The 25,750-nt window shown below is 40.2% G+C and overlaps 3 protein-coding genes across 5 annotated transcripts in view; all 3 read right to left on the bottom strand.

Moving 5' to 3' along the window:
• Positions 1-268: 268 nt before the first annotated feature.
• On the bottom strand, positions 269-713 carry LOC121502114 (uncharacterized). Its single transcript, XM_041774965.2, has one exon. It carries the CDS (start codon positions 360-362, stop codon positions 270-272), a length of 93 nt encoding a protein of 30 aa, XP_041630899.1. The 5' UTR covers positions 363-713; the 3' UTR covers position 269.
• A 3,887-nt stretch (positions 714-4,600) lies between these two features.
• RSG7 (Regulator of G-protein signaling 7) lies at positions 4,601-11,327 on the bottom strand. Its single transcript, XM_017170329.3, has 7 exons — positions 9,784-11,327; positions 9,088-9,335; positions 8,814-8,997; positions 8,379-8,665; positions 7,851-7,964; positions 7,265-7,390; positions 4,601-7,206 (listed from the first exon to the last, which is right to left on the bottom strand). Exons 1-7 carry the CDS (start codon positions 10,570-10,572, stop codon positions 6,879-6,881), a joined length of 2,076 nt encoding a protein of 691 aa, XP_017025818.1. The 5' UTR covers positions 10,573-11,327; the 3' UTR covers positions 4,601-6,878.
• A 2,082-nt stretch (positions 11,328-13,409) lies between these two features.
• The window catches only part of LOC108077096 (uncharacterized), a 32,436-nt gene continuing 20,095 nt past the window's right edge, over positions 13,410-25,750 (bottom strand). For all 3 annotated transcript variants that reach the window (XM_017170281.3, XM_070288501.1, XM_017170290.3), the window contains 4 exons: positions 25,245-25,695; positions 16,569-17,296; positions 14,482-16,507; positions 13,410-14,423 (listed from right to left, as the gene is read on the bottom strand). In XM_017170281.3, the coding sequence (XP_017025770.1) occupies positions 13,602-14,423; positions 14,482-16,507; positions 16,569-17,296; positions 25,245-25,283 (3,615 nt within the window). In that variant the 5' untranslated portion in view covers positions 25,284-25,695 and the 3' untranslated portion in view covers positions 13,410-13,601. The remainder of the gene's footprint in view (positions 14,424-14,481; positions 16,508-16,568; positions 17,297-25,244; positions 25,696-25,750) is intronic.

The following is a 25,750-nucleotide window of genomic DNA, read 5'->3' as shown; positions in this document are numbered from 1 at the left end:
TCTTTTTTGAATTTGAAAATTATGCACGCGCTTGCTTCAATTGTTTTTTGAGGGATTTATTTTTGTTTTATTTTTTGTGTTTTTTTTTTTTTTATTTCGGTATTTGTTATTATTATGTTTTGATTATTTGCGGCTGCGGCTAATGAGATCGTTGGCACAAATAATTGCTGCAAGTTGAACGGACTTCTTCTGGGAGGGAATTCTTTTGGGCCTTCTTCTGTTGGGATTCTACTGCTTTTGGGAGAGAGTGTTTCCCTTTTTGCGCCGTCCTATCGGTGCTGGCTTTGGGTGTACTCGTAGTGCTCCTTCCTGAAATTGGGATCCTCGCCGCGCTCAGAGAATACCCAACGCCTGTGCACCATTACAACAGATCTTCCAGGCGATCCTGATTCTTCCCTCCCTCGACAGGATTCGGATTAGGCTACAAACTCTTTTCCCGCTCTCCCCCCTGTTCCCTGGGCGATTCGCTCTCCCAATCTCGTTCACTGAACTTTGGAACACGACGAAGATATTGCGACGACCGGTCTAAGAGCAGGAACTGCCTTCATATACACATCTCGCGTATATAGAATTCAATTTTTGTTATTTTCTGTCTTATGTCTTGTGTTTTCCGCCTTCAGTTCCTCTGTCTTCCGTGCCTCTGTTTATCTTTCGGATCGCCGTGCCGTTTCTTCTGCGGACTGAATATCGAACCAGTGACGAAGAATGCTGAGAAACAACTGCGAGATCGCCGATCCGCGGATCGCAGAGCTTTTGCTTCGACTCTCTCTCTCTCTGCCGGCGCCAACGTCTGCGTTGGGGTCTTCCCCCATTGTGGTTGTTTTTGCTTTTGCTGATTGTGGGGAAGATGCTCTGAGAGTTGCAAGCTCTCCGTGCTCTGCTCTCCCCACACTCCACACTAGAAATTAGTGATGACGGCAAGATGCTGGGGAACGGTGATCACGGTGAAGAGGTCACTGAGAGTGGTGCCAATTCGTTGTCTTTTCTTCAGACAGACTTGTACATTTGTTAAGTGCTCTCCACAAGAACTCGAAACACAGCAGTCACGTTCCAGGTAATCTAAAATTGTTCTAACATTTTGGAAAAGGTACCCGAACAAGGCTACTTTATTTTTACCAGTGTAGTAATATATACTGCACAATATTGGTTAGTATTACTGTAAGGTAGAAACTTATACAATCTTGTATGAGGCCATTTAAAATATACTTATACCTTCTACACAAATTTAGCTTGAGAAGAAGTTTTTTTAAATACCTCAAAATATCATTGCATACTTCTAGGCATATTCTAAATGGTTTTGAAATCCCAGTGATTTCTGAAACATCACCAAATTGTAAACTGATAGCAAAAGAATTCTCTTTAGGTTTTGTGGAGACCCTAGAAGTCACAGTGACGACAATCACTGGTAACGATAGCTTCTCTGTCGTCGACTGCTCTACACAACTAGTATTGCTGTCCCGCTTCCGCTCTGGCGCTCTCTTTCGCGCGCACTGTAGGTCACCGATGATTAGCCGAAGTGTGAATCGTGACGCCGAAGAAGCCGAAGAGACCGCCTTCGTGCCTTTTCTCTCTCGCTGTCTCACTCGCTCACAGCCGTCTGCTGATAAGAGATGCCGTTATCTGATTGCCAATGTGACACATTGAGGCGACGATGGGCCAACGCTTGTTATTGTTGCCGCTCCAGCTTTATGATCTGCACACGCACACACGAAAGCTAAATGGACTGATAAGAAGAGGTGTCTTCTGTCCCCTGTCTTCTGGCTCCCTATCTTGCGACTCCTTTATCTGCCACATATTGTGTGCGGGACAAGTGATACAATTTTGCACTTACCTTTATTTATTTGAGTCTTTTTTTGTTGGATAGTTTGCTCTCAGAATGGTTAATTGGGCTTAGCATAATCCTGGGATTAAGTTTTACGATATCCGCGGGGAGTTTTTTTTGTTGGGAAACCAGGGGAAGTCTGAAAATCCCTCAAAGATTTCACAGAAATATGTATTTAGGACCCTCAAAGATTCTTAATCTCAAATTTTAGAAGAATTTTAAAGTTGATTAGATTTGGAATAAAGCTATAAGCTTTATTAAGAAACATTTAAGACGCTAAGCATTTGTGTTAAAAGGAATCCCGACTGTACCTTACCTTTACTGTTATCAGAAAAATACATTTTTGAGAATCTGTCAAACTTGAACAATAAAACCCGATTGCGTCATCCAAATATTATTTTGTATTGTACTAAACTCGTGATCTGTGGAATTAAAATAAATGTGGGTCAATGGATTATCGCTGCCCTGAATGAGACGCCAAATAGGCAATTACCCTGGGATACCCGGGGGGTATGTGGTTAGAGAGAGACAGCTATATAGGTATAAGTGAAAGAAAGAAATAGAGGACAGGATGATTTGCTATACCGTTACACAGATAGTTCGATGAACACATGAACCCATGAGTGCAATGACTCTAGAAATAGATCGAATCGGAACTCATTTCCAGGTAAAGGCAGTCAAAGAGAAAGAAAGAGACAGGAGACAGCCCCATTTAAGGTTTTACAGCAAAAACGTGATCAGCCTGGTCCCCTTTTGACCCCCTCCGTAGCCGCCCAACGACATCCCCTTGAAAGCTGAGTCGGAAAAACTTGTGCAAAATGCTGGTCACGTCCCAAGTCTCTGTATCTGTATCTATAGCTGTAGCTGTATCTGTATCTGTATCTGTATCTGTATCTATAGCTGCCTCTATGCATCTGCCGCTGGCCGTTGAATCTGTATCTAAGCCGAAAGCCCTGCGAAAGCCAATTAGATAAGTCTTGGCCATATTCCGGGAGACAAATTGATAACAGAGACACCGCTAAACTTTACTGCCGCCGCTCTGCGGGACGGGAAGTCGTTTGAGCTTAGGCCGGCTTATCGCAGCCTCGCTGCTAAAAAATAATACAAAAAATACTCTATACTCGTAAGGTAAACAACAGAGGGTGCGGTTATCGCGAAATGTGGGCGGTGGGAGGTTTAGGGGGAGGTAATATAATAAGCATTACTATCCGGAATCTAGGGTTTAGGGACGATTTGAAGGAGAGAATTCTGGGATTAACTTAAATACCTTTAGGTACATAAATCTAAATTATTGGTTGTTTTAGCAAGGAAACTCTTATTTTGTATCAGCATCACCAGGCAAGTCGATCTAGCAATATGCGTTTTGCCAACAAATTTTTAAAAATAAACCTGATAACATAAAACTAGAAAATAAATAAATAAATAAAAGAATAAGGTATATAAAATATTTTATACATCTTTTGCCATAAATTAATTTAAAAAAGAAACCTAAACTTGAGCCAAGTCATAAAGAATAAAGAAAACGAATACAAAATTACACTATTTTGTTGACCCAAGAAAAGTGTTTTCGCTTTAGTTAGTTAGCGTCTCAGTTTTAATTGTTTCGTTTTAAAGTTTGTTTGTTCGCTTCTTTTTTTTTTAAGTTTTTGTTGCTTAAATTGCGCTTTTATTTATTTGCTCGAGTTTTGTTTGAATGTTTTTGTTCTTTTTTTATGTTTTGTTTTTCTTGCTGAACAATTTACAATAAACGCGGCCACTTTTTCTTAATAGTTTTCCTTGCTGGCGATTGTTGTTGTGTTTTGTTTTGTAATTTATTTATTAGTTATTGTTTTTGCTGTTACTTTTGCTGCTGTTTTAACCTAGTGTGTGTGTGTATGTGTGATTTGTTTACAAACAGACACGTACATATGTATATCGAATATTTGTTTGATTATTTGAATTAATTACTTTTCACCAACAGATAAAGGGGGATTTCTTTTGGTTTTCTTTTAGTTTTCCATCGAGTTGATTTTGAGTTTTTATAGTTTCTGCTACATTTAATGGAAATTTCCTTTTGGTGGGGAGTAGGAAAACAGATGGCCAACAGTCCCTATATATGTATGTATATGTATATACCCTATAATCTGGCAAACGATAACAGTGGAAAGCCGAAAGGAAAGTATTACAGACACTGACGTTGGTTTCTTCTTCTGGTTTTCCTTTAGCTTAACTTAGTTATTAGCTTTGGCTATTTGTTTTGAAATTGATTTAAATTTTTTTTTTTCACTACCAACACACAGACGCACATCGAGATATATGGTGTATATCGTACTTTATAGTTTTATCTTTTTTACGTTTTACTCTTTACTGTATTCTTGTATACTTCATACATACATACATTGTATATTTATAGTTATTATTTTTTCGTTAATTTGTAGACACCATTTACATATATACATATATCTGGATATATGTATATATAAACGTACAGTTACAATTACAGTTACAATTAGATAGACACACACAAGGAGGCCGATGCACTGCGATCCTAATTAAGTACTTTAATACACCTTTAATGCTTAGTTAATCGTCTTTAGGGGATACTCTGCTCGATCTCTCTTTGATTATTTTTTTTCTTTGCCCAAAAGTAGGCAGCATGAGTGCAGGAGAGTATGCGTGTGTGCAAATTACATGTGTGTTTGTGTGGTGTGTGTGTTTATGTTTTTATTTCTAAATTTAGTTAGTTTACCTTTCCTTTGGCTTACTCTAATTCTAATATATATATATATTATATATAATATGTAGCTGCTGTTTATCTATTTTATTCAAACAGCTGCGGTCAAAATAACTGTGGTATTGGATTGTTTTTTGTTTTATAATAAGTATTCTCTTGAAGAGCTGTCTATTTACAGTTAGTATTCAGAAAATAAACAGTAAAGGCTGTCCGATTTGGAACTTAACGAGTTAGTGTTCTTTTTCTATATACTATATACTTCCTTTATAGTAAGTTTTAAGATTACGAACCTACAGATGATTGCTTTTAATATATATATAGATATATATATGTATGTAGAATTTTCGCTTGTAGTTCCAAATGAAATCTCGATCCAAGTTTTAGTTTAGTTCAAAGGATGATTGCTTAATTGCGTCTAGGAAATACATACTTCAACGATTACATTGACCGCAGCTGCCTGGGTATTAGGTATTCCCGAGGGGGTAAGCCTCCTCCATTCCAATTTTCTTTATATAATCATCTCGATTTTGGTAGAGAACCAAGTCCGGCAGTTACCCTATATAGTTGTGGACTCGTCGCACCGCCTAACCCAGTTATTTGTTTGTAAAGCTCTCGTTTTTCTAACCTCCTATAAGCTATCACACCATTGACCCTATCTATCCTAAGTCTCGCATATCCTGCCTCCCTCCGAACTTGGCTCTCTTTCCGCTCTCTCACTGCATTCTATTCCCTCTCTTTCCTCTCTCTCTCTCTCTCTCTCTCTCTGTACGTTCTTCTAAACATAATTTATGCTAAACATTTACTAGAAACAAAAGCATCTCTTTCCCGCACATACACTGGGCCCAATTGAATTGTTAGTTTTCTCCAATTTCAACGATATGTGAGTGTGGTGGTGTTCCTGTGTGTGGTGTGTGTCCTTGTCCTTGGGTATGTGTGTGAAAGAGAAGGAACGAGTAGAAGTACGATAAAGGAACTTGGTCAAAAGTATTTTTCTGGCTGAAAAGCTGCGCCGATGATGGATTTGCCGACAAAAGGTTTCCGACATGACTCTGTTTTTGCGTTTTAAATTTCGATTTTGGTTCCGGTTTCGGTTTCGATTTCATTACTCTTTCAATTCATAATTCAACTAGCTTTTAAAATTGTAGTATGTTTTCCGTGTGGGAACCCTATTTGTTAAGGCTAAATTACTTATTAATACACATACATAGGTCTTAAGATTTGGATTCTCTGCTGAAATACTATGTATTAGTGGGGTTTTCGGTTTTTTTTTTTGGTTTAGTTAACCTTAAAGATTTGGCTTTTGCATCATATTTGATCGTACTTTTGTTGGTGTTTTCGGTTACAATGGTTTTGCTTCTTCGGTTACAATAATAATTCGTATTTGCTTGTATAATTAGTATGAATACGAGAATAAGGTCTCGGCGGTTGTTGGTGTTTCGTCTTTCGTCTTAAACTCTGCTTGTGCTTTCGTTTTCGATTAATTTATATTCAGATAGTTGGGCCGGAATCCTTAGAGATGTCAAAACATTAATTGTGCAGCTGCAAAGTATGCAATAAAAAAGAAACGAAGAGTTTGTGAATTCGAAATCATTATTGTGTTGGTTGTAATTTCTACTCGTTTCTTAAGACAAACGCTAAACCTAACCACACAGAATCTACCTCAAACTATGTCCATCCATGAATAATTTATAAATTTGTATTTTAAAATCTCTAAGGATACCGATACAACTTTTCATATTTGGTTTTTGTCTTCTTATTCGACCCTTTGGCAGTTTCTTATTTTCATCTTAAGTGGCGTTTGCTTTTCGTCTGATTAGGAGGGAGACAGCTAGAGAGTGGTTTGGGAGGGATGAGGGACAGGACTAGGGCCTGGGATTTGGGATCTGGAATGGATCTGAAAGTCTGCGGGGAGACACGGGCTCCGGAATGCAGCCCGGTGGGCACGTTGAGGTAACAAAATCAATCAACAAACAATCTTTTAATTATACAAATCGCAAAAAAAAAAACACTTTAAAATCGAGAGAACACGCGACACAGTGGCAGCTAATTAATTAAATAAGTAACAACGTTTAAGTACATACAAATGATGTTAGTTACCGAGTACTGAGTACCCAGCAGCCAGCACACCCACTACCGGGTGCGTAGTTCCAAACACAGTGTGTAAAGTAGTCCCCTACCCAAAGTCCTTAGTCCTAGTCCTAGTTCTAGTACGATTCCGATTCCGAGTTCGATTTTCGATTTCTGATTTCTTATATCCGATTTTCAATTTCCAATTAGTTCCGATTGTTCCAAAGGGCCCCTGCCTCAGCCCACTGCCATGACGGGGAGTCCCCGGAGCGTGTCTCAACGTTTCACCCCGAACAAATTCGGTATGGACTTGATCTTCTTCCGCGAGCAGTTCAGGTAATCCTTGTACATGTCGGAGCGCAGGTAACGCGAGTACGAGTCGCTCTTCATCAGGTGATAGACATGCGAGGCCGCCACATCGAAGCACCAGCGATTGGGTCCGTTTGGGGAGCTGACCGCCTCGCGGGCCAGCTCCACCGACTTGGAGTCTACATTCACCGGACAGGGGGCATCGGGAGCAAGGAACTCCTGCCAAATCTTCTGTATGGCCTCCTTGATCTCCGACTGTGGCAGCGCCTTCATCTCCTGCACCGACTCCCAGAACCTAAGGGCAGAAAGGGAGTATTACCTAAATCTAATGAATTAATGTCTCCTTCACTCACTTGAGGTTCTCGCCACTGTACTCCTTCTCCAAGAACTTGGTAAACTGCTCGCGTCCAATGGCATCGTTGAGCAATTCCCGCAAACTGAATGCCCAGCGCTTTACGCGCCGTACAGGAACTTCTTTGCTGAGGGGGCAGAGCGAATAAATTTGCATTAGTTAAAGCTCTACTTTAATAGTTAATTATCAGAAATTGTAGGTTCAATAAGCTGAACTATTTTAAAAGGCTTGATGTGGTAAAGTACATTTGGGTTTTAGTATCCCAATTATTTCCTCGCCCTCTCTGGAGCTTTCTCGATTGCGCCAATTTGAGAGCCTTAAAATCTAGAGATTGTATGCAGAATGGCCGATCTAGAATGCTTGAGAATGCGTGGCTCTGGAGCTCTTTCTCTGTATGCCGTTACGTATCTTATTCTTTTTACTGTCTCTGGTTAAAAACACATTAACTATATTTAAAAAAAAGTGGAAAATTATGTGAAGCTCGTGTTTTTCTATATTATTATTCTATATTTATTTATTCTAGGTGTTATTTGGGTTTCTTTTAGACACTTTTCATGCACATACTATTAGATTTATTGAAAACTCACCTATTTTTCTCCGTATCCCACATTTCGGTGCTGTCCGTTTGCCAAGGATTCGGCAGCTCCGGCGAGGTAATAAAGTAATCAAACTCATTGTACTGATCGTAGTAGGCAACCAGACTGAAAATAATACATAAAAATATAAAACAATGATTAGAAAATTTAGAAATTGAGGCGCAAAATACATATTATTTAAGATTATATCAATTCAATTTAGTTTTAAGTCTAAGTCTATTAGCCAGCCTCAATGAAGCTGTAAAGACCTGATACTAAGCATTTTAAAATTTACTTTAATTGATTATTTTGAAAATATTTATATTTATATTGTATATTATTTATATTTTATAAATTTCCCAAGATTAATAATTATAAATCTGACACTGAAAAGTTTTCCTAATTTAAATAAATGCATTTTTAGATTTGCTTTGATTAATTTCAAATTTGATCTCCTTGATTTTCTGGCAAACTCCAAGGGATATACACACTTTGGCTTCCCAAAATTAGCTTCTTGTATCTTGTACCATCAATACTTACGCCTCGGCCGCCTTGGACACTTTGATTGTGCGCCGCTCCAGCTTCTGTTTGCGCAGGGCAATGATCCGCGTTAGTTGCTCCACGGGATTCTTGGCCAAAGAGGCGCCGGCGGAACCGGTGCCGTGGCTGGAGCCACCCCGCCGGTAGGCCTTTTTAATATCAATCTCGGTGGTATTAACACAGCCGGGCATCGGTCGGTGTACGTCCCAGAAGGCCCGCTCCTGTGAGTCGAGCACCTTACGCTCCAGCTTATCCCGTTTTTTGGCCACCTTGCTCTGCGATTCAGCCTGATAAAAATTGTATTTGAATTTTAGTTAAATATTTAAAAAATACTTTCAATTAAATATAATGAAATAAGTCAAGTGCTAAAATTTCTAACAATTTATGTTTAGATTTATGTAGTAGTAATTTGAATTTATACAACTTTTAACACACCTGCATGAAAATAAACTCCCATTTACGGGAGAACATCTTCTGCAACTTGGCCAGATTTTCGGCCTCGTAATCGGCCAACTCCAAACGCGTTTTATTCTGCATTGTGCGTTTGCAGAGGTAAACGGCATAGTCCGTGTTCTCGGGCTCCCAGCAATTCGAGGGCCAAAAGTAGGGCGTCTGGAATCTGTGGCGATTAAGAATGTAGGGTTTATCGATATAGGTAAGTAACCTGAATCTTGATAACAGAACTCCTAATGTTTATATTAATAATCACCTGTAGAAGGTGCCGTCATTCTTGACGGTCAGCGCATGATCATCGATGGGAAAGATGTAACCGTGGGAGCTGAGCAGGTGGGCAAAGTGCAGGGCCTCCGTCACGTCTTCCACGTCAAAGTTCTTAAGTATCCAAGCCACCAAGTCCGCTCCGGTGAAAACCGATGGCACCTTGCTCATGAATGCCTTCACCGTGCGCACGGCCACGCCCGTCGTCTCCGCCTGCATTTTCTCAATGATGGCCTCCATCTGCAAATAAATTAAAGATTGATAATAAAATTAAGATTAATATTAAAATTAGCATAAATATTATTACAAAATATATATAAATTTTTTTTAGTTAAGCTCTTATATTTAGGCCAAAAACCACAGGCTTGAAATGGGCTTTATTATGATGAGTAAATGTCACCAAACGCATCGATCTAGACATGTGTGTCTTGCTTATACGAAAAACGTATTAATTTAACAAGAAAGGAAGCTACTTAAGGATGCCAGAGAACATTTGTAAATCGGCATTTGACCAGAATAACGATAATTAATTCTATATTTTTACATTGTGAAGTGCTTAAAGTCCAATTTCCTTGCTACATAGCACAAATATAATACGAATAAAAGAAACAAATAAATAGCATAACACTTTCTTTTATAATAATAATAAATTTAATAATATAATAATATATAATATCATATGAATTACCTTTTTGTACACTAGAATATTGGGTGCATCTTCATTTTTGCCGCCTCGCTGCTGCGACGCCGACGGCACTGCCAGCGTCGTTGATGACGATGGTGGCGGCTGCTGCTGCTGCTGCGCCTGCGACGCCGACTGCGACTGCGACGACGACTGCTGGTGGTGATGGTGATGATGATGATTGGCATTGACCGTCAGCAGGCCGCTACTGGCGCCGCTCTGCTTGCCGCTGCCCGTTGAAGCTGCCGACGCTGACGCTGCCGCTGTCGATGAGGAGGGGGTGGTGGAGGTGGTGGCATCTGCATTCACTGTTTTCGCAGGTGGCGGAACAGCAGCAGTAGCAGCAGGTGGAGCAGCAGGTGTTGTCGTGGCCACCGCTGTCACCGCTGTCGCTGCCGTTGCAGGTGCAATTTTCGGTGATGCTCCTGCTGTCGCCGCCTTGGGCGATGTGGTTACTCCTCCAACTGGATTTGATCCTCCACCCACCATTGTGACCGCCACCGTTGCCTCGTTCTCCACGAAAGCCACATTGTTATTGCCATTGGTTAGGGTCGTGGTGGCGGCGTCGCTGCGATGCGGAATCGCTGCCAGTGGATCGGTGCTGCTGTTGCCGCTGCAGCTACTGCTGCTGCAGTCCGCCGTGGGTGTACCTGCTGGGGGGGTGGCTGCCAACGTCGCCGATACCTTTGTCACCGCCTCTGGCTCGGCCGGCGTCGCTGCTGCTGGCTGCTTGGCGGGAGCACTGCTGGCATTGGTGGCTTGTGTTTTGTCCGCCTCCGAGTTCATCGTTACCATCTTTGAAGGATCGGCCGTTGATATTTCCCTTTTTCCCCCAGAGCCTTGGCTATTTTTAAACGCAGTGCCGGCTGCTCCAAACACGAAAAAAACAAGGAAAAAATGGAAAGCGAGAGGAGCTGTTCCGGTTGAGAAGAGTGGAGGGGGGGGGAGGGCGGTTTGCGCTGGTGGTGTTTTTTCAGCTCAGGGAGCTATTTTCGTGTGTGCGTGTGTGTGTGTGTGTGTGCAAATCAATTTGTTGGCTGAGAGCTCCAAAAAGGAAACGGAAAAAGTTGTTCAGTTGCTGGCTGTCATTTTGTTTTTTTCAAGGCCATTTTTCTGGATTTTCGCCGTTCTGCTGATCCTTTAGCAGTTTCTTATAGTTTTTCTTGCGTTTTCCTTCCTTGACTTTCCCTTTCCTTGAATTTTTCGCTGTATTTGTATATGTATGCAGAAATTTTCAGGAGTTATGGCAGCCTCACACACACACGCACACGCACTCGGTTTTTGTTGGATATTTTTTCGAATATTTATGCCCCGAGCTGGCTTCCTTTAATATTTTCCTTATTTTGGTTTTTACTCCGATTCCTTTTATTTTTTGGGATTTTTTAAGCGCAGTTTATCCAACGTTTCGTGCTGTTCCTCCGCTCCTCTTTAGCCGTTTCCGCTGCTGTTGCTGTTGCTCCTTGCTCCTTGCTCTCTCGCTCGCGCACTAGCCCTCTCTCACTCGCGCGCGACGTGTTTTTTACCTTTTAGCCCGTAATCATTTTACGGCCCAAAGTCAATCGGCTCCTTGGAGCTTCCTGCTGATAGTCCTTCATCGATTTTTTTGTAATTCCCACCCCGAAGGCGCTCTCTCTCGGGCACTCTCAGCCGCTCTTTTCGTCCTGCGCCAGCGCCCCTGACGTTGTTTACATCCGCCAGCTGTTGGAGTTGCCACCTTTTGTGCGGTTATCCTTTGAGAGGTTCGAATTTATCGAAAAAAATCGATTTCTTTTAATTATAGTTTAAAATACAATTGGGAGATAGCGAGCGAATGTTTTTATGAGACTAAGATTCACAATAAGGATATTTGATTTTTAAGGTTGAATATAAATTTTAGTTTTAACGTAAGTGTAATAACCCGTTACACCCATCCCTGATTATAATAAAGTCCCGACCACGAATATCCCAAAAAATAATGCAACTAAAATAGTTTGTGGAACAATATGTGTTTTTATTAAAATGTAAAATTATATAACTCCGTCCGACGCGCGAAAATCGAATATATTGATATTATTGGTCCCATATAATTACATATTTTTACATTTTGCTTCATTGTCTTATTTGAACAATAAGAATTTGCTTCTAAAAAATTTATTTTTCAACGATTACAATTACAAAAAAAAAATAGAATACATTTAATCCGATTAAATATAGCTATTATTCGTATGTAAAACGTACATGCATAGTTTTTTTATTAGTTGCATATCGGTATTTTAACTTATAGTGACCTTAGTTGTTATGGCTTTTATACAAAGTTTTGCAATGATTTTGGAAAACATTCAAAAACGAATTACAATAAATAGAAAAAAATAATACATGGTATGTGCAGGATATATCTACGCGAAGGATTTTCAAATAATATCCTACAGATATCGTTAACGTATATATGTATATGTATATGTAAATATATATATATATTTTTTATTGCCCCTAAGACTAAGTGTATCGCTCGAATAACTACGTATATCTGAATTATCTGGCGCACACTCTATATTTATTTACATAGGTTTGAGAGTATATCTGTTTATGTACGTATTTATTTATGGTATAAATATGTGTGTTTGTGTGTTGCTACGAAGTCAGCAATAGGCGATATCCCGTTATCAATTGTCTTTATCGATATCGTGTTATCGAAGTCCGCTATCGATAGCAAACGAGAGGATGGGCAACAGGATCAAATCGGGGTTTATCCTACATGACCAGCTATACGTAATGTAACTAATTGTAATTGTTCAAAGTAAAACTCAAAATAAACTCGAATATAAAACCAGAGTCAAAATTGAATAGGTATCGATGAAATCCTGGAAATATAGGATTTTTAATTGATTTTGCTTTCAGGCAAAAAATAAAACTCCCAGCTAAGAAAAGGAAATAAAAAGTAACCTAACTAATTAAATACTGGAAATAGAACAAGTCAAAAAAGTGAAAACTGAATATACATAGGAGATAAAAACTATATTTAATATAAAATGGTTATTACATAAAAATTTCGATTATATCCAGACCACAATATACGAGACCCTGTCAAAGGGGAAACCATTATCTGGCGAAAAGTTGACAGATTTCCATTTTGCATCGATAGCGGATTGGGCTCCCTATAAATCACATGTTGACACTACGTTTATCAATGACATAGAAACCACCATTATCATGATGATGGTTGTGATAACGATTATTGTTATTATATAAAGATTCTATTGGGTCGATTGTGTGCACAAAACACCAACAAAATGACAATTCGTAGGGCGAACTTTTAGCCTAAGAACAATTTTTTATTACATTTTCAAAGGAATTCTTGATCCTGACCATAACTTTGAAAATTTTTTTTTGAATTACTACCAAAATGATTATTTAAAACAGTGGTTCGTGTTGTGTTGCAGAAAATGATAGTAACATTCCCAATCACTTTGGTCACTTTCTGTAATATTATGGTGTATTGTAATGTTGATGTGTAATGGTGTATTGTAATATTTTAATGTAGTATATAAGTGTAATGTATATTGGTGTACTGTAATGGTACAGTGTAATGATGTAATGTAATGATGCAATGTAATGTAAAGTATTGGTGTAATTGGTGAATTGGTGAATCGGTGTTATCGTGTTATGGTGTAAATATTATGATGTATTGTAGTGCTGTAATGTTATTGTTCGGACCACTGATCTAAAGTACACCCTTTTGGGGATTATATCTGTGTTGGTTTCCATTTCGGGCAGGATCTGCCCTCACTTACTCTCTGGGATAATATTACCTCACACTTTGATCCCCCGTCTATGATAGGTACTCCCTACTGATGCTGCTCCCGGGAATGCCGCACTGGCCGATCCCTATCTCGATCTCGCTCCCGTTCCCGCTCCCTTTCCGACCACAAAGGCTGGCCACTCTGGGCCTGGTATGACAGTGGAGGTGGTGGTGCCGCCAACTGGGCCTGGGGCACCAGCTCCGCCTGCGGATTGAACTGGTTGTTCGTGTTGTAGTTGACCAGGATGTCACTGGCCAGACTGTGGCCGTAGTTTACGCTCCGGTCGGGATATCCCTGGTTCTGGGGCTGCACCTGGATGGGCTGCGATTGCACCTGATGCGGCTTTCCGCTCCGCCAGTGCTTGTGCTGGGCCACGGGCACCAGTCGGTAGAGGGGCTCCGCGGCCGGACCACTTGGATAGCCATGAGCATAGTACTGCGGGTACTGGGGGGACAGCGGGAGCGGAGGCCCATGTGGATGTCCCTGTTTGCTGCTGGGCCGCACGCGCTTAAACTGCGGCGCTGGTCGCTGCCAGAACTGCAAGGGATTCCCTTGGAGCGGAGCCGGTGGACGGAGCTGGGGATCCTCCGGAAACTGCGGTCCAGGGGTGCTGTAAATCTGCGGCTCGAAGACTTGCTGCTGCTGTTGCTGCTGCTTGCCCACTCGGAAGTGCCGTCCGGGCAGATAGGAATCCGGCGGCGAGGCATCCAGGCTGGGCTCCAGCTGCAGCTGCTGCTTGCCCACCCTTAGGTGGCGCTGCCTCTGACCAGGTGGCTGGTAGACAATGGCCTTGAAGGCATTCTGGTCCTGCTCGTCAGCACTGTAGTTCACCATGGGCAGAAAGGGCTGTTTGTCAAAGTCGGGTGCCTGGTAGGGTAGCAAATATGTAATTTAAAGGATATAAAGGTTAGCCTTAAGTTCTCACCTGGAATCTCCCAGAACCGCTTCCAGCCGGCGGCGAAACTAGATTGCTCCGCAGGAGCTGTCCCAGCGAGGCCTCGTACTCTGCGTGCAGCTGCAGCTGGGCGGTCCTCGGCTTGGGCGTAATGTTGACCACGTCGGCCACGTCATTAGAAGGACTTGGCGAAGCCTTGTAGTGCTGCAGGTGCTCCCGCTGATGGTGGTGATGGTGGCGCTTTGGTGGCTTGGTGGCCAAAAAGTCGTCAATGACATTGGACTTGATCGAGCCCGGCTGCCGCTTGGCCTCAAAGTACTCGTAGTATATGGGATTCGACTTCGAGAGCGGCGGGTCTAGCGGCGTGTCCTGGAGCGTGCTCTCCGTGGAGCTGGGCACGAACAGAAGCTGCGGCCGGGGCGTATAGTTGACCGGGTAGATGGGTATGGGCACGGCCACGGGCACTGGCACTCGCTCCACATAGCTGGTCGGTGGTGGACTCTGTCTGGGCGCCGGCGGCAGGTAGGTGATGGCGTTGTACTTGGGCTTGTAGGAGGTCCTAATGGTGGGCAATGGCACCGAAGGCCTGGCCGTGGTTGTCGAGGTGGTGGTTGTAGTGCTGGTGGTGCTACTAGTCAAGGTGGTACTGCCTGAGGCCGGTGGACGCCGGGTGGTCTCCAGTCGGCTGAAGTGATCTGGTGGCGGGGGAAGGACTATTCCCGGAACCAGAGGTCCCGGCGGCACTGGGTTCGAGTAGTTGCTCTTGTAGACGAAACTGTACGCCGGCGGATAGTACAGCGAGGGGTCATCCTCGTCGAAATCGCTGACATTGCCGGGTATTCCCGGGGAATCTCCTGTGAGTGACCCATTCCCATTCAGCCCGTTGATCAACCAGGGACCCAGGAGCGGCGGGGTCCTCAGCAGACTCCTGGACGGCCCCGTATCGTTGGAGTAGAGCAGCCAGGGGGCGTAGGGCGCCGGATAGACGTAGGCCGGGGCTTTCGGACGAGCTGGCTCAGGTGCTGCAGCCGGAGATTGCGCTCCCGTCCGGGCAGCAGGATGCGATGAGAGATTTTCGGCGGCGGGGCCCGCGTAGCCCTGGTGGTGGCCGGCCTCAGCGGATAGCGTTGCATTGCCAGGCGCCGGACGGAGGACCTCGAGTTGATTATCTCGGATAAGCTGCAGCGGCCCGTGCGGCTCGAGCTGCACGGGAAATGGAGGCGGCACCGCCGGATTGTCCGGCAGCTTGATCTGCCGCCCAGGCGCATCGTAGTCATCGATGGCAGGCCAAGGACCCTGCTGGTTGTCCTCCACCTCCTCGTTCAGCGCTCCGCCCTTGATCACCAGCAGATGATCCTCGGCCAGCCAGATGTCCTCCTCGTTCAGGCCGCCGTAGTTGCGCTCGTTGTCCAGCGGCACCTCGGAGTTCCGAGCGTAGCTCAGCACTCCCGGTCGCTTGGGCACTCGCCGGAACAGCTCCTTCTCGATCAGTCCATACTTTCCATCCCTCACTTGGTCGGCCAGGGTCTTCTTGGCCTCGTCCTTGGGAGGCTTCTTGGCCGGAGCCTCCGCTTCCTTGCCAGAGCCAGCACTCAGCCGCAGGATGCCGTTGTCCCAGTTATCGAAGTCGTCGGGTTCGTTAAGCAGAGCCTCGTCGTCGTCGTCGTCCTGCTCCCTGAAGCTTAACGGGACGTTGGATGCGGGAGAAGGTGATGCCGGAGACGGAACAGGGGGAAGTGGGGTTGTGGATCTGGAAGTGCTTGGAGGATGGCTGAATCTCGTAACAGCTGCTGGCGTGGTCGGTCTTGGCCTGACCGATGGCTTGGCCAGTCTGTAACTGCTGCTCGCCTTGCCCCTCAGGGAAGTCACTCTCGCCGTAGTCGTTGTCGTCGTCCTGGTTGTGGTTGTGTCTGGAGTTGTGGTTGTAGTCCTGCTTGTCGGGGTGGGCACAAAGCTGGAGGAGGAGCTGTTGGCGCTCACCGCTGACACCTCGTAAGTGGAGTGGCCCTGGGCATTGTGAATGTGGCCAGCCACCAGTCGCTGGATCATGCGCGGCCTGTCGAGGATAGAAGATAAAAAAAGCGATACATACATTACCTTAACCACAAGTAACTTACGTTTTTAGTGCGCCACGATTGATGCTGGAACTGGAAGTGGCACTGGCACTGGTGCTGGTATTATCCGCGGGAACGCTGAAGTTGGAGCTGGAACTGTACGACGGCAGTGCCTGCCAGCTGCGACGGATGCTGCTGCTGGCACTGGTCTCGCTGTCCAGGAGCGGCGTATCCCGAGGTTGGCGCAGTCCTCGCACACTCCCCCGATCCCTGGAGGATCGACCAGCTGCCTCAGCAGCTGCTGCTGTTGTTGTTGGTGTTTTTGCTGTACTGCTGGTGCTGCTGCGTCGCCGCTGCCACTGCCTAACAGTAGTCACGGGCAGCGGCGTTGTGCTGCTGCTGCCGCTGTTGCTGTTGCTGCGAGCGCTGCTGCGACCGCGACTGCGAACTGAGCTTACTATTATGTCGATCGACTGCGTCGTCGGGGGTCGACGCTGGCGTGGCGCCCGCAGCGTTGGCGCCTCAGTGCTTGTCGTTGATGCCACTCCTCCCAGGCCCAGGCCCAGTGCGTGACCCTGACCCTGACCTTGTCCCTGACCCTGACGCGGTCCTTGTAACTGTAACTGTAACTGTAACTGTCCTTGTCCTCTGCCGCTACGCTGCCGTGTCGCAGTCGCTGCTGTTGTTGTTGCTGTTGTCGTTGCCGTTGTGGGCGCAGGCGTCGCTGCCGTCGTCAGCGACGTCACCGCTAGCAGAGCTATAACTATCCAATGCAAGGTTAAGGATGCCATCTGGAAAATAGGAAGTGAGACGAATACTATTAAAATTTCAGCTATAATATTTATTTATTAATAAATTAAATTTTGATTATATTTATAATTTATTTTTAAATTTTATTTACTATCTTTTAGGAAATGAAAGTATGTATTGCCTAGAAAGTGATACTGAAACATAAAGCAATAGGGATATTTTTAATATAAATATCTATATTGACTTGTCTGTTGATGCTAATCAAGAACATACAATATATATATAATAAGGAAGGAAATGAATCCATCACAGCGTTATAAACACAAAATATGAAAATAGAAAAATCCCTGGAAACTATAGGTAATTCCTTCTCCAACAAATCGTATAATCCCCTCGTATCTTTAGCATTCCCCACATAAATCTTTCCAAAAATCCCCCCAACAATGGCTTCAACGTGAAGGTCTGAGCCACATTAGATCTAAACAGGCTCATTCAACCGTTAATCAATTGGAAATACCAAAAAAATATAAAGGAAAGACGATGTTGTTGTTGAGAGCACTTAATTAACATGAGTGAGCAGCAGCAAAAACAAAAACACGCTTGAAAATTTAAGCACGCGCCGTTTTACAAAAAAAAAAATAAAATAAAATAAAAAAAACCAAGGAAAAACCTGAAGTAAAAATCGTTTTTTCCAAAAGCACTTGAGCGCATCGTTGGAAAAAAAAAAGAAAGAGGAGTTTGCAGTTTCCAACAAACTCAAAGCGTTTGTTTTTCCGTCCGATTGCATAATTGCAAAATATATGAAAATAACTAAATCATGACGGGAAATCAAAGCAATGTCTGAAATGCAATAATAAAAAGAAAAGTAAAACTATCAAATAAAATTGAAAATGTAATTAAATAAATATTAATGGCGGAATTTAAAGCAATGTTGTTAGCTTCTAAAAGTTATCAAAAATGTAATTATTTTTTTTATAAACCAATGTCATTAACAATATTATTTTGTTTAAAAAATGTTGTTTAAAAATACGTAATAATAAATTATTACAAAATATCCTAAGCCTTACTATTCAGAAAATAAAGTAAACATTAAATAATATATTTTGTAAAATTAACCCTGATTTATTTCAAGTCATTCGTTGTACTTAGTTAATCAAGAAACCATGACAAACATTCTATAATTTACTTTCACAATTCAAATCAACTAATATATATTTTTCTTTACACTTTTCGAAAGCCTAAAGACAAGTAAAGTTCTTTATTTTCTAAGAAATATTTCCCTTACATTACTCCCCAATAACCATTCTATTATTCGTACCACCAAGTAGACCTTTTCGACTCGATTTCTGTTGCTTTATTTTGCAAAATAAAATAGAAATACTTGAATGGTCCGAAAGAACTTAGGCTTGCCCACCCATCAATTTAATACAATCCAATTCAATTCCAACCAACATCGCCCGTCACTTTCGACGCCCCGAAAATGCCAAAAGCGAAATCAAGGACAGAGCTTTGAAGAAATCGAATCATAAATAACACTTTACTTTTGCGTTTCTTATTTTTTTTTTGTTTTCTTGGCTTTAACTTCATTTTCAGCTTCAATTTCGACTTCTTGTCGCTGGGCATTACTCATACGCGCCGTGGCTAATTGACCAAAAAACGCGACAGGTTGAAGAGTTTTTTCTTTCATATAATATTTTTCTCTGTCGATTTTCTGAATACAGTGAAGACTTCATGAAGGGAAAAAATATATAAAAATATATAAGAATATAAAAAGCATAAACTTGCAATTTTTTCGTAAGAAAGAACTAAACTCTACTATTTATTTACAATTTCGAATATAATGAAAAGATTATTTAATTGATTTATTAAGTAATCAGTAACTTATAATTTATAATTTTGTTATTTTATTTATATATATTTTATATGATTATGATTTATTTTATTTTATTTATTTTAATTATATATTAAATTCTAAATAAAAAGTATAGTTAAATTACAAAATTATTATTTAAATTATCATTAATTATTATTAATTTTTATATTATATAAAAAATTGTAAAGTTATAAAGTTGAAATTCCAAGTATAAGTATAGTTTTTTCTTGCCTTAGTTTCAAGGTATTCTTAAAAGGTATTTATACATATATATATCCTATATTAATAGTTCACACTATCGTGTGTCCACTATATCTTACTTTTTTTTAGTTTTATTGGCGCCCACAAGTGCAGACACCAAATGCTTGGAGCATTTTTATTGTTGGGCGCAGTTGCCAAACCCCGAAAACAAAAAACAATGCAAAGTGCACTAACAAAAAAAGAGAAATATGCTAGCAGACTAAAAACAAAAACGAAAAACAACAACAACAAATAGAAACAATCAAATGGAACGTGATTCGAGACAGAAACTGAAACCGAGACCAACTAAAAACTGGACTGGGACTGGACTTTGGGCAGGAATCCGCTTTTGTGTGTCTTGTGCCTGGCGACTTGCGCCTGTCCACTGCGCTCCAATTTCTGGCTTTATTTAATTTTTTATTTTGTTTTTTGTTTTGTTTTTTTTTTTTGTCTTATTTTCATTTTCATTTTGTCCGTAGAACCAGCAACAGCCACGGCAACGGTAACAGCGGCTGCCAAATTGTTGTTTAGCAATCAAAAAAGAAGTTAAAACAAAAAGCGGCTGGCCGACAGCCAAAATAAAATACTCTATAAATATGGGATCAATAAGTAAAGCTGCTTATTTGGTAAATATTTAAACAATATATAGCTTATATATCTAGGCTCTTTTTAAATTAATAATTTCAATCTAAAGCTTCTTTAAATAAGGAATTCTTCCACCAAAATGTATTAAAAAATGTTTTGAATGTGCCAAGGGTAAAATTAAATTGTTTTCAACCATAAATATAAAAGAAACAAATATTTAAAAAAAAGTTTTAAATATAACGAATATATTCTAGAATATAAAATATGTTTTTATAATTTTTTTTTTGGATTTAAGTCCGAATCAACGAAACAAGCTTTTTGGTTGCTAATATATATTTTAGTTTATTTTTCATTAATCATTTTTTGGAAAAATAAGTTTGAAAAATAAAGTATATTTCAAGTAAAATTTATCAAAACTACTTAATTTATAATATTAATTGATAGTTTGTCTTAATTAATAATATTAATACGTGGAATTTAATAGAATATATAAAATATAAATATTCTATTATTTTTAAATACAATTTAAATCTTTAAATATAAATAAAACAATTAAAATTCGATTGAAAATATTACCACAAAATATCACTACTTACATAAAAAAATTAAACTTTTAAATCAAACATTTAACAATCGCAACCTATATATTTTCATGTTCAGTTTGTACTGCAACATATACCATATCTTATAGTCAATGTACCTCACCGAATGCAGTTCACTTTCGGGGCGTAGAGTATCATAAACAGTAAATAATGAAAACTGTTCGCGTGCGCTGTGGTCGGTGCCTAACGGTGCCTGTAGTGCCAGCTCTCCCCCATGCCCCCAACTCTGCGATCTGTGATCTCTCCACCACCGGAGCCAACCAGAGATTCGTCATAGAGGCGACCACGTTCCAGGCCAAGCCTTGGAGTTGCCGCCAGCCACTTGAAGGCATTTTTCATAACCGCAACGAGGGTACACCAAAGTGGCTTAATTCTTAAATTATTTGGCAGTCCACAGGGTGCTTATATACATACACAACACATGTCCATGGATAATAGACAGAAAGTTGGGCAATAGTCCTATTATACAAATAATATAACAAAAAAATACTTTGATTTGTAATTAGTTTTACAAAGCAATTAATACAAATTATATGTTTATTATTTTACTAAAGATAAAGCCTTAATTTAGAGTATCTTTGTTCGGTGCGTCCTGGCTTAAACTGCCTTTCTTATAGATACTATACATATATATTTTTTTGTAGGCCTTTGTATATTGAATGAAAGGAAACACGCCGGCCAAAAAGCTATTGGCAATAAATAATTCTTTGTTGTTGCTGCTGCGCCTGTTGCTTTACTTAAATTTAATTAGATTATTTGAAAGCAGTTTGGGGCGATGGTGTCATAGATTAAATTGGACGTAATTCATTTTTTTTTTTCCTACGTTTTTTCTCATGTTACCCGGCTCAACATTATCTAATTGTTCTGGTTATTTTTCAGAGTTTCATGAGTTCTTTTAAAATATTTGGAAATTTTATAGAGAGATCTGATGTATATTTATATCCAGAAGTCAATGGACGCTTCGCTCTAATTAATCGCTGGAAAAAGAACAATAGAAGTAGCCGAGCAAAGCATATCCATTGACAAAGGAACCCCGAAAATAGTAAAATGAAATTTAAATAATAATTACAATTAGTTAATTTTCGGGTATTTAGTATCTAGAGCGGAGAGAGAAATTTTTCATGGCATTATTATGTAACTGAATAAACTGATTCCAATTAAAATTCAGTAACTTCGATTGGGCGTTGAGCTGCCACTCCAACCGAATTGGAGTGAAGGTTAATCGGCCATGGCCGATGATCGATAGGAATGGAAAGGTTCAGAGTGGACCAGGGATTATGGATAGTATAAATACAAAATATACATATATAATTTTTGTGGACATTGTAATAAAAAATGACTCAATGTAAATAGAAAAAAAGTATCAATTTATTAGTTATTATTTCTTAATTTGTAGAGAGTTTTGTAATACTTGTAAAAGTAATTGATAATTAATTAGATATATCATACAAGATATATGTACATCCTTAGTGTACTTTAAAACCTCATTAAATCTCAGTAAAATCATCATATTACTTTGTTCTAATTTAAATTATATTTTATATATATTTTATTCTATGATAAATATCTTTAAAACACCTTAATAAATTAAAAAGATAATATTTAAGTCTAATTAAAACCCCCCGCCCCCCAGGCACCTGATTTCTTAACCCAACTGAACAAACAGCACGGCCAGACTCAATACTGAGAGGCCTTAACATGGCGAAAAATAAGTCACTCGGCTATCGCTAGGCCAAAATCAGAGACAGGAAAAATAAAAAGCTAAGAAACAAAACATTGAGACAGAAAATTCGTTTGGCGTGGGGGCGAAATACCCTGGATACCGAAAAACCTGTGAGGTTGGGACATGCGCTGCAGGTTTACCCCGCTGTTTCCCGATCCAAACCGATCCGATCAGGCTCGCTTAGCATACAAACATATACCTACACTTATATATATATTTGTATATATAAATCTTTGCCGCCAAAGAGCCAGGCCAAATGGATTTTCACCTAAATATTTGAACTGTTGTTTCACTTTCGGAGCTCTCGCATTGGTCAGGAATTTTAAATAAATGCGATTTAGTTGTGCAATGCCTTTGCCTTACTTTACCTGACTTTGCTTTCCATTTGCTAACTGCTCTGCAGATTTATGTTAATAAATTTGGTTGTCAGAGTTGGTAGAAACTACAAAAACCGCTTTATAAATTAGAATTAACTAGAATGATGTGCTCTAATTAAATCTAAAAAAATTGAAACAATTGACTGAAATTTCTCTTTAATAAACCATAGACAATGAGCTATGAGTTTAATAAATTATTTTGATTAAAATCTGTGTAAATTCTAAGGGGTATTTCCTAGGCCTAAACTCTTACTGGCCTTGCATAAGGCTTTCCAAGAAATTGTTTCATTAAGCATTATCGGCGGTTTCTGTTTCTGTTTTATATTGGCAACGAACATCAAGAGAGGCAACACACTTACCAACCCAAGTCGGTGCTGCCATAAAGTACATATATATGGTACATATATATATTTCATTCTGTATTCCGTCCAGTTTGCTGTGAAAGCGAGAGTGGCTATGGATTTTTGTTGCTATTATGTGTAAAGTTATGCTCGACGCGTAACTGGGCCAGCAACAACAACAGCAAATAAGACCCACAACAACAACAACAACAACGAGAAATGTTTACAAAATATTCATTGATTTAAAAATGTGGAATTTCGTTGGGCTTCCCATTTATTATTATTTTGTTTTTTGTTTTTTCTTTTTTGACTTGATTGATCAGTCTGTATATGCAATGATGCAATTTACGAGGGAGTTTTTTGTTTTTGTTACAATTTAAATTGCATTTTCCACGACCAACGTCGCGTATGCGTAATATTCGATATTGCGCATACGTACCAAGAAATATCGATATCTTTCAATCGAACCTAACCCTCAATTAAGCGGAAATTTGTGTCATTTTAGATATCTTGGTTCGAATTCAAATTACACAGCCATAAAAACTCACTTAAATAAGGGGGGAAAAAATAAAAGCTGAACTGGGGGAAACTGGGCGTGGGAACAGCCAACCAGCCAGCCAGCCAGTGAACAACTTTATTATGCAAAGTGGCCAGAATGTCATTGCCCAGCCCCCTCAAGCACCAGTTCCCGGTCTACTATGTAGCTACCCTAATCCCCCATTCCCATCGTGATTAGACCCTACTTAGCCTATAAAAGACTTGGTTTTTAACTAATAAGACAGAGTCTGATTCGTGCCGAAAGGGTTTGGTTTTTTTGTGGGAACAGCATTAAGGCAATCGGAAATATATATAAGCCCAGCGTTTATTAATACTAAAGAAAGAAAAGGCATATAATTTAACAAATATTTGGGGGGTTTATGCTTCTCTAAACTGGCAATACTTGTACTTTTTGATTTGCAAATCAAGCTCCAAACGAAAAGCTATTTTCTTGACGCAATTGACAAATTTCCACTCGAAAACACCCTCCCCCCAACAAACGGGTGTGGTTTTTCCCAAATGTAAATCGCATTTTCTCCTTTGGGTTCCCGATAATCTATAATTGTAATTATAATTGCCAGTCACTCGGCTCCCCAGTTCAGGGAAGCCAATGAAAATTGAGCAACCGCACTTATGCAACGTTGCCGGGGTCTGGAGTGGATCGGAATGGCTCGAAATGGATCAATCCAATCTGGCAGAGTGCCACGCCCCGATCCCTCCCGGCGGCCCAGATCGCACGTCGCATATTTAGTTAGCATAATTTGCTCTCTAATTGTCACTGACAGTCGAAGAATGTGCGCTCCCCGTGGTGCCCAGTCGGCAACTGGTTTTCACACTGGCAGAAAATATTTGTTGTATTTTAAATATATGAATTAAGTAGTAGGTCAGTTGAAGAGTTTAAAAACAAAAAAAGGTATGCTATAACTAATTTCTAAAATTCTGAAAAATCATGAAACGAATAATTCATATTTATATATTAACAATCATATATTTTTTTCCCTGTGCACAGTTATTGTCAACACTTTTTGTATTATTTTTTTTTTTGTAGCACATACAATTCTGTTCCCAATTAAAATCAAATGGGAGCTACACCCACCACACTTGGTCATTATATAATTATATATGTATATATATGTAGAACCGATCTTGAGGGACAACCGGTGCGATTAGATCTAAGCAGGAAGCGGGCAAAGGAAGAAAATGGTTAGGTGAAATGTACAGTAATCAGTGTGTGGCTGAAAAATGGGATTGGCTATGAATTGAACTAGTATTTATTTTAAAGTATTTATCAACAAATTAAACTGGCTTTTGATTGACTATTTATGGAGGTTTTTTATGAAAGTTATAGCATATAAAACCATTAAAGTATCTTTTACTTGTAGCCAGGCTTTTGGAATAATATTTATTGGTAGTTTCTTGTTGAAGAAAAGGGTGGTATTCTTATTAATTAATCAAAAAATAATAAACCCATAACTAAGTAAATATCCCTTTATTATTTCATAATTATATACAACTTTAATCCATCTCCTTTGCTATTCTCTGCTAAAAATCTTTCCCCTCTGCCACTCTAAACCCACCTCACACACCTCCATAGAACACCTTGATAAGCTAAAGGTTAATGCATTTCCGTTTCCGCAGGCCAAGTGGTTTTTCCATCTTTGGTTTCCTTTGCAAATTCAATATATTTTTTTGTTTTGTTTGTGCTACTCACCTTTGGGTCTTGAGATATCACAGAATGGTTTTTGCGCATAAGAAACCTGCGACGACGACGACACTTGTGGTTGTTGTTGGTTGTTATTGTTGTTGCTCCAGTTGTATTTATAATTGTTGTTCTGGGTGTTGCTGCCGGGTCCAAGTTTTCTTGGCTTAATATGTAACTATTTTGTATTTTTTTTTTTGTTTTTTATTTGGTGTGAACCAAAAGACTTTCAGCTTGGCCTTTGTGTGTGTGTTCCACTTAAGATCTGGTTGTATATATATTCACTTTATACAGCCGGGAGTTATATATATACATATACGCTACTTTTTTATGATTTTCGCAAATTACTTTTTCGTTGGGCAATTTCAGTGTTGTCTGTAGTTGTTGTTGTTGTTGCTGCTGGACACATTTCCGTTGGCAGCAACAACATGACGCGCAGCGTTCTGGCCGTCAATCAAACGAACTGCAATGAAGGTAACAAGAACATAAATATTAAATATTTAAAAATTTGATAAATA

The sequence above is a fragment of the Drosophila kikkawai genome, chromosome X (genome assembly GCF_030179895.1).
Source record: "Drosophila kikkawai strain 14028-0561.14 chromosome X, DkikHiC1v2, whole genome shotgun sequence".
Taxonomy (NCBI): Eukaryota; Metazoa; Arthropoda; class Insecta; order Diptera; family Drosophilidae; genus Drosophila; species Drosophila kikkawai.
The sequence above is the reverse complement of the archived record's forward strand: the minus strand, read 5'-3'. Positions and strand labels throughout refer to the sequence as shown.

Excerpts from the sequence above, each read along its gene's own strand:
- LOC121502114 (XM_041774965.2), bottom strand. The coding sequence starts at position 362 with ATGGTGCACAGGCGTTGGGTATTCTCTGAGCGCGGCGAGGATCCCAAT.
- RSG7 (XM_017170329.3), bottom strand. The coding sequence starts at position 10,572 with ATGGTAACGATGAACTCGGAGGCGGACAAAACACAAGCCACCAATGCC. Across the intron at positions 9,336-9,783 it reads ATATTCTAGTGTACAAAAAG|ATGGAGGCCATCATTGAGAA; the intron begins GTAATTCATATG and ends ATTTATTTGCAG. Across the intron at positions 8,666-8,813 it reads GGGAGTTTATTTTCATGCAG|GCTGAATCGCAGAGCAAGGT; the intron begins GTGTGTTAAAAG and ends AATTTTTATCAG.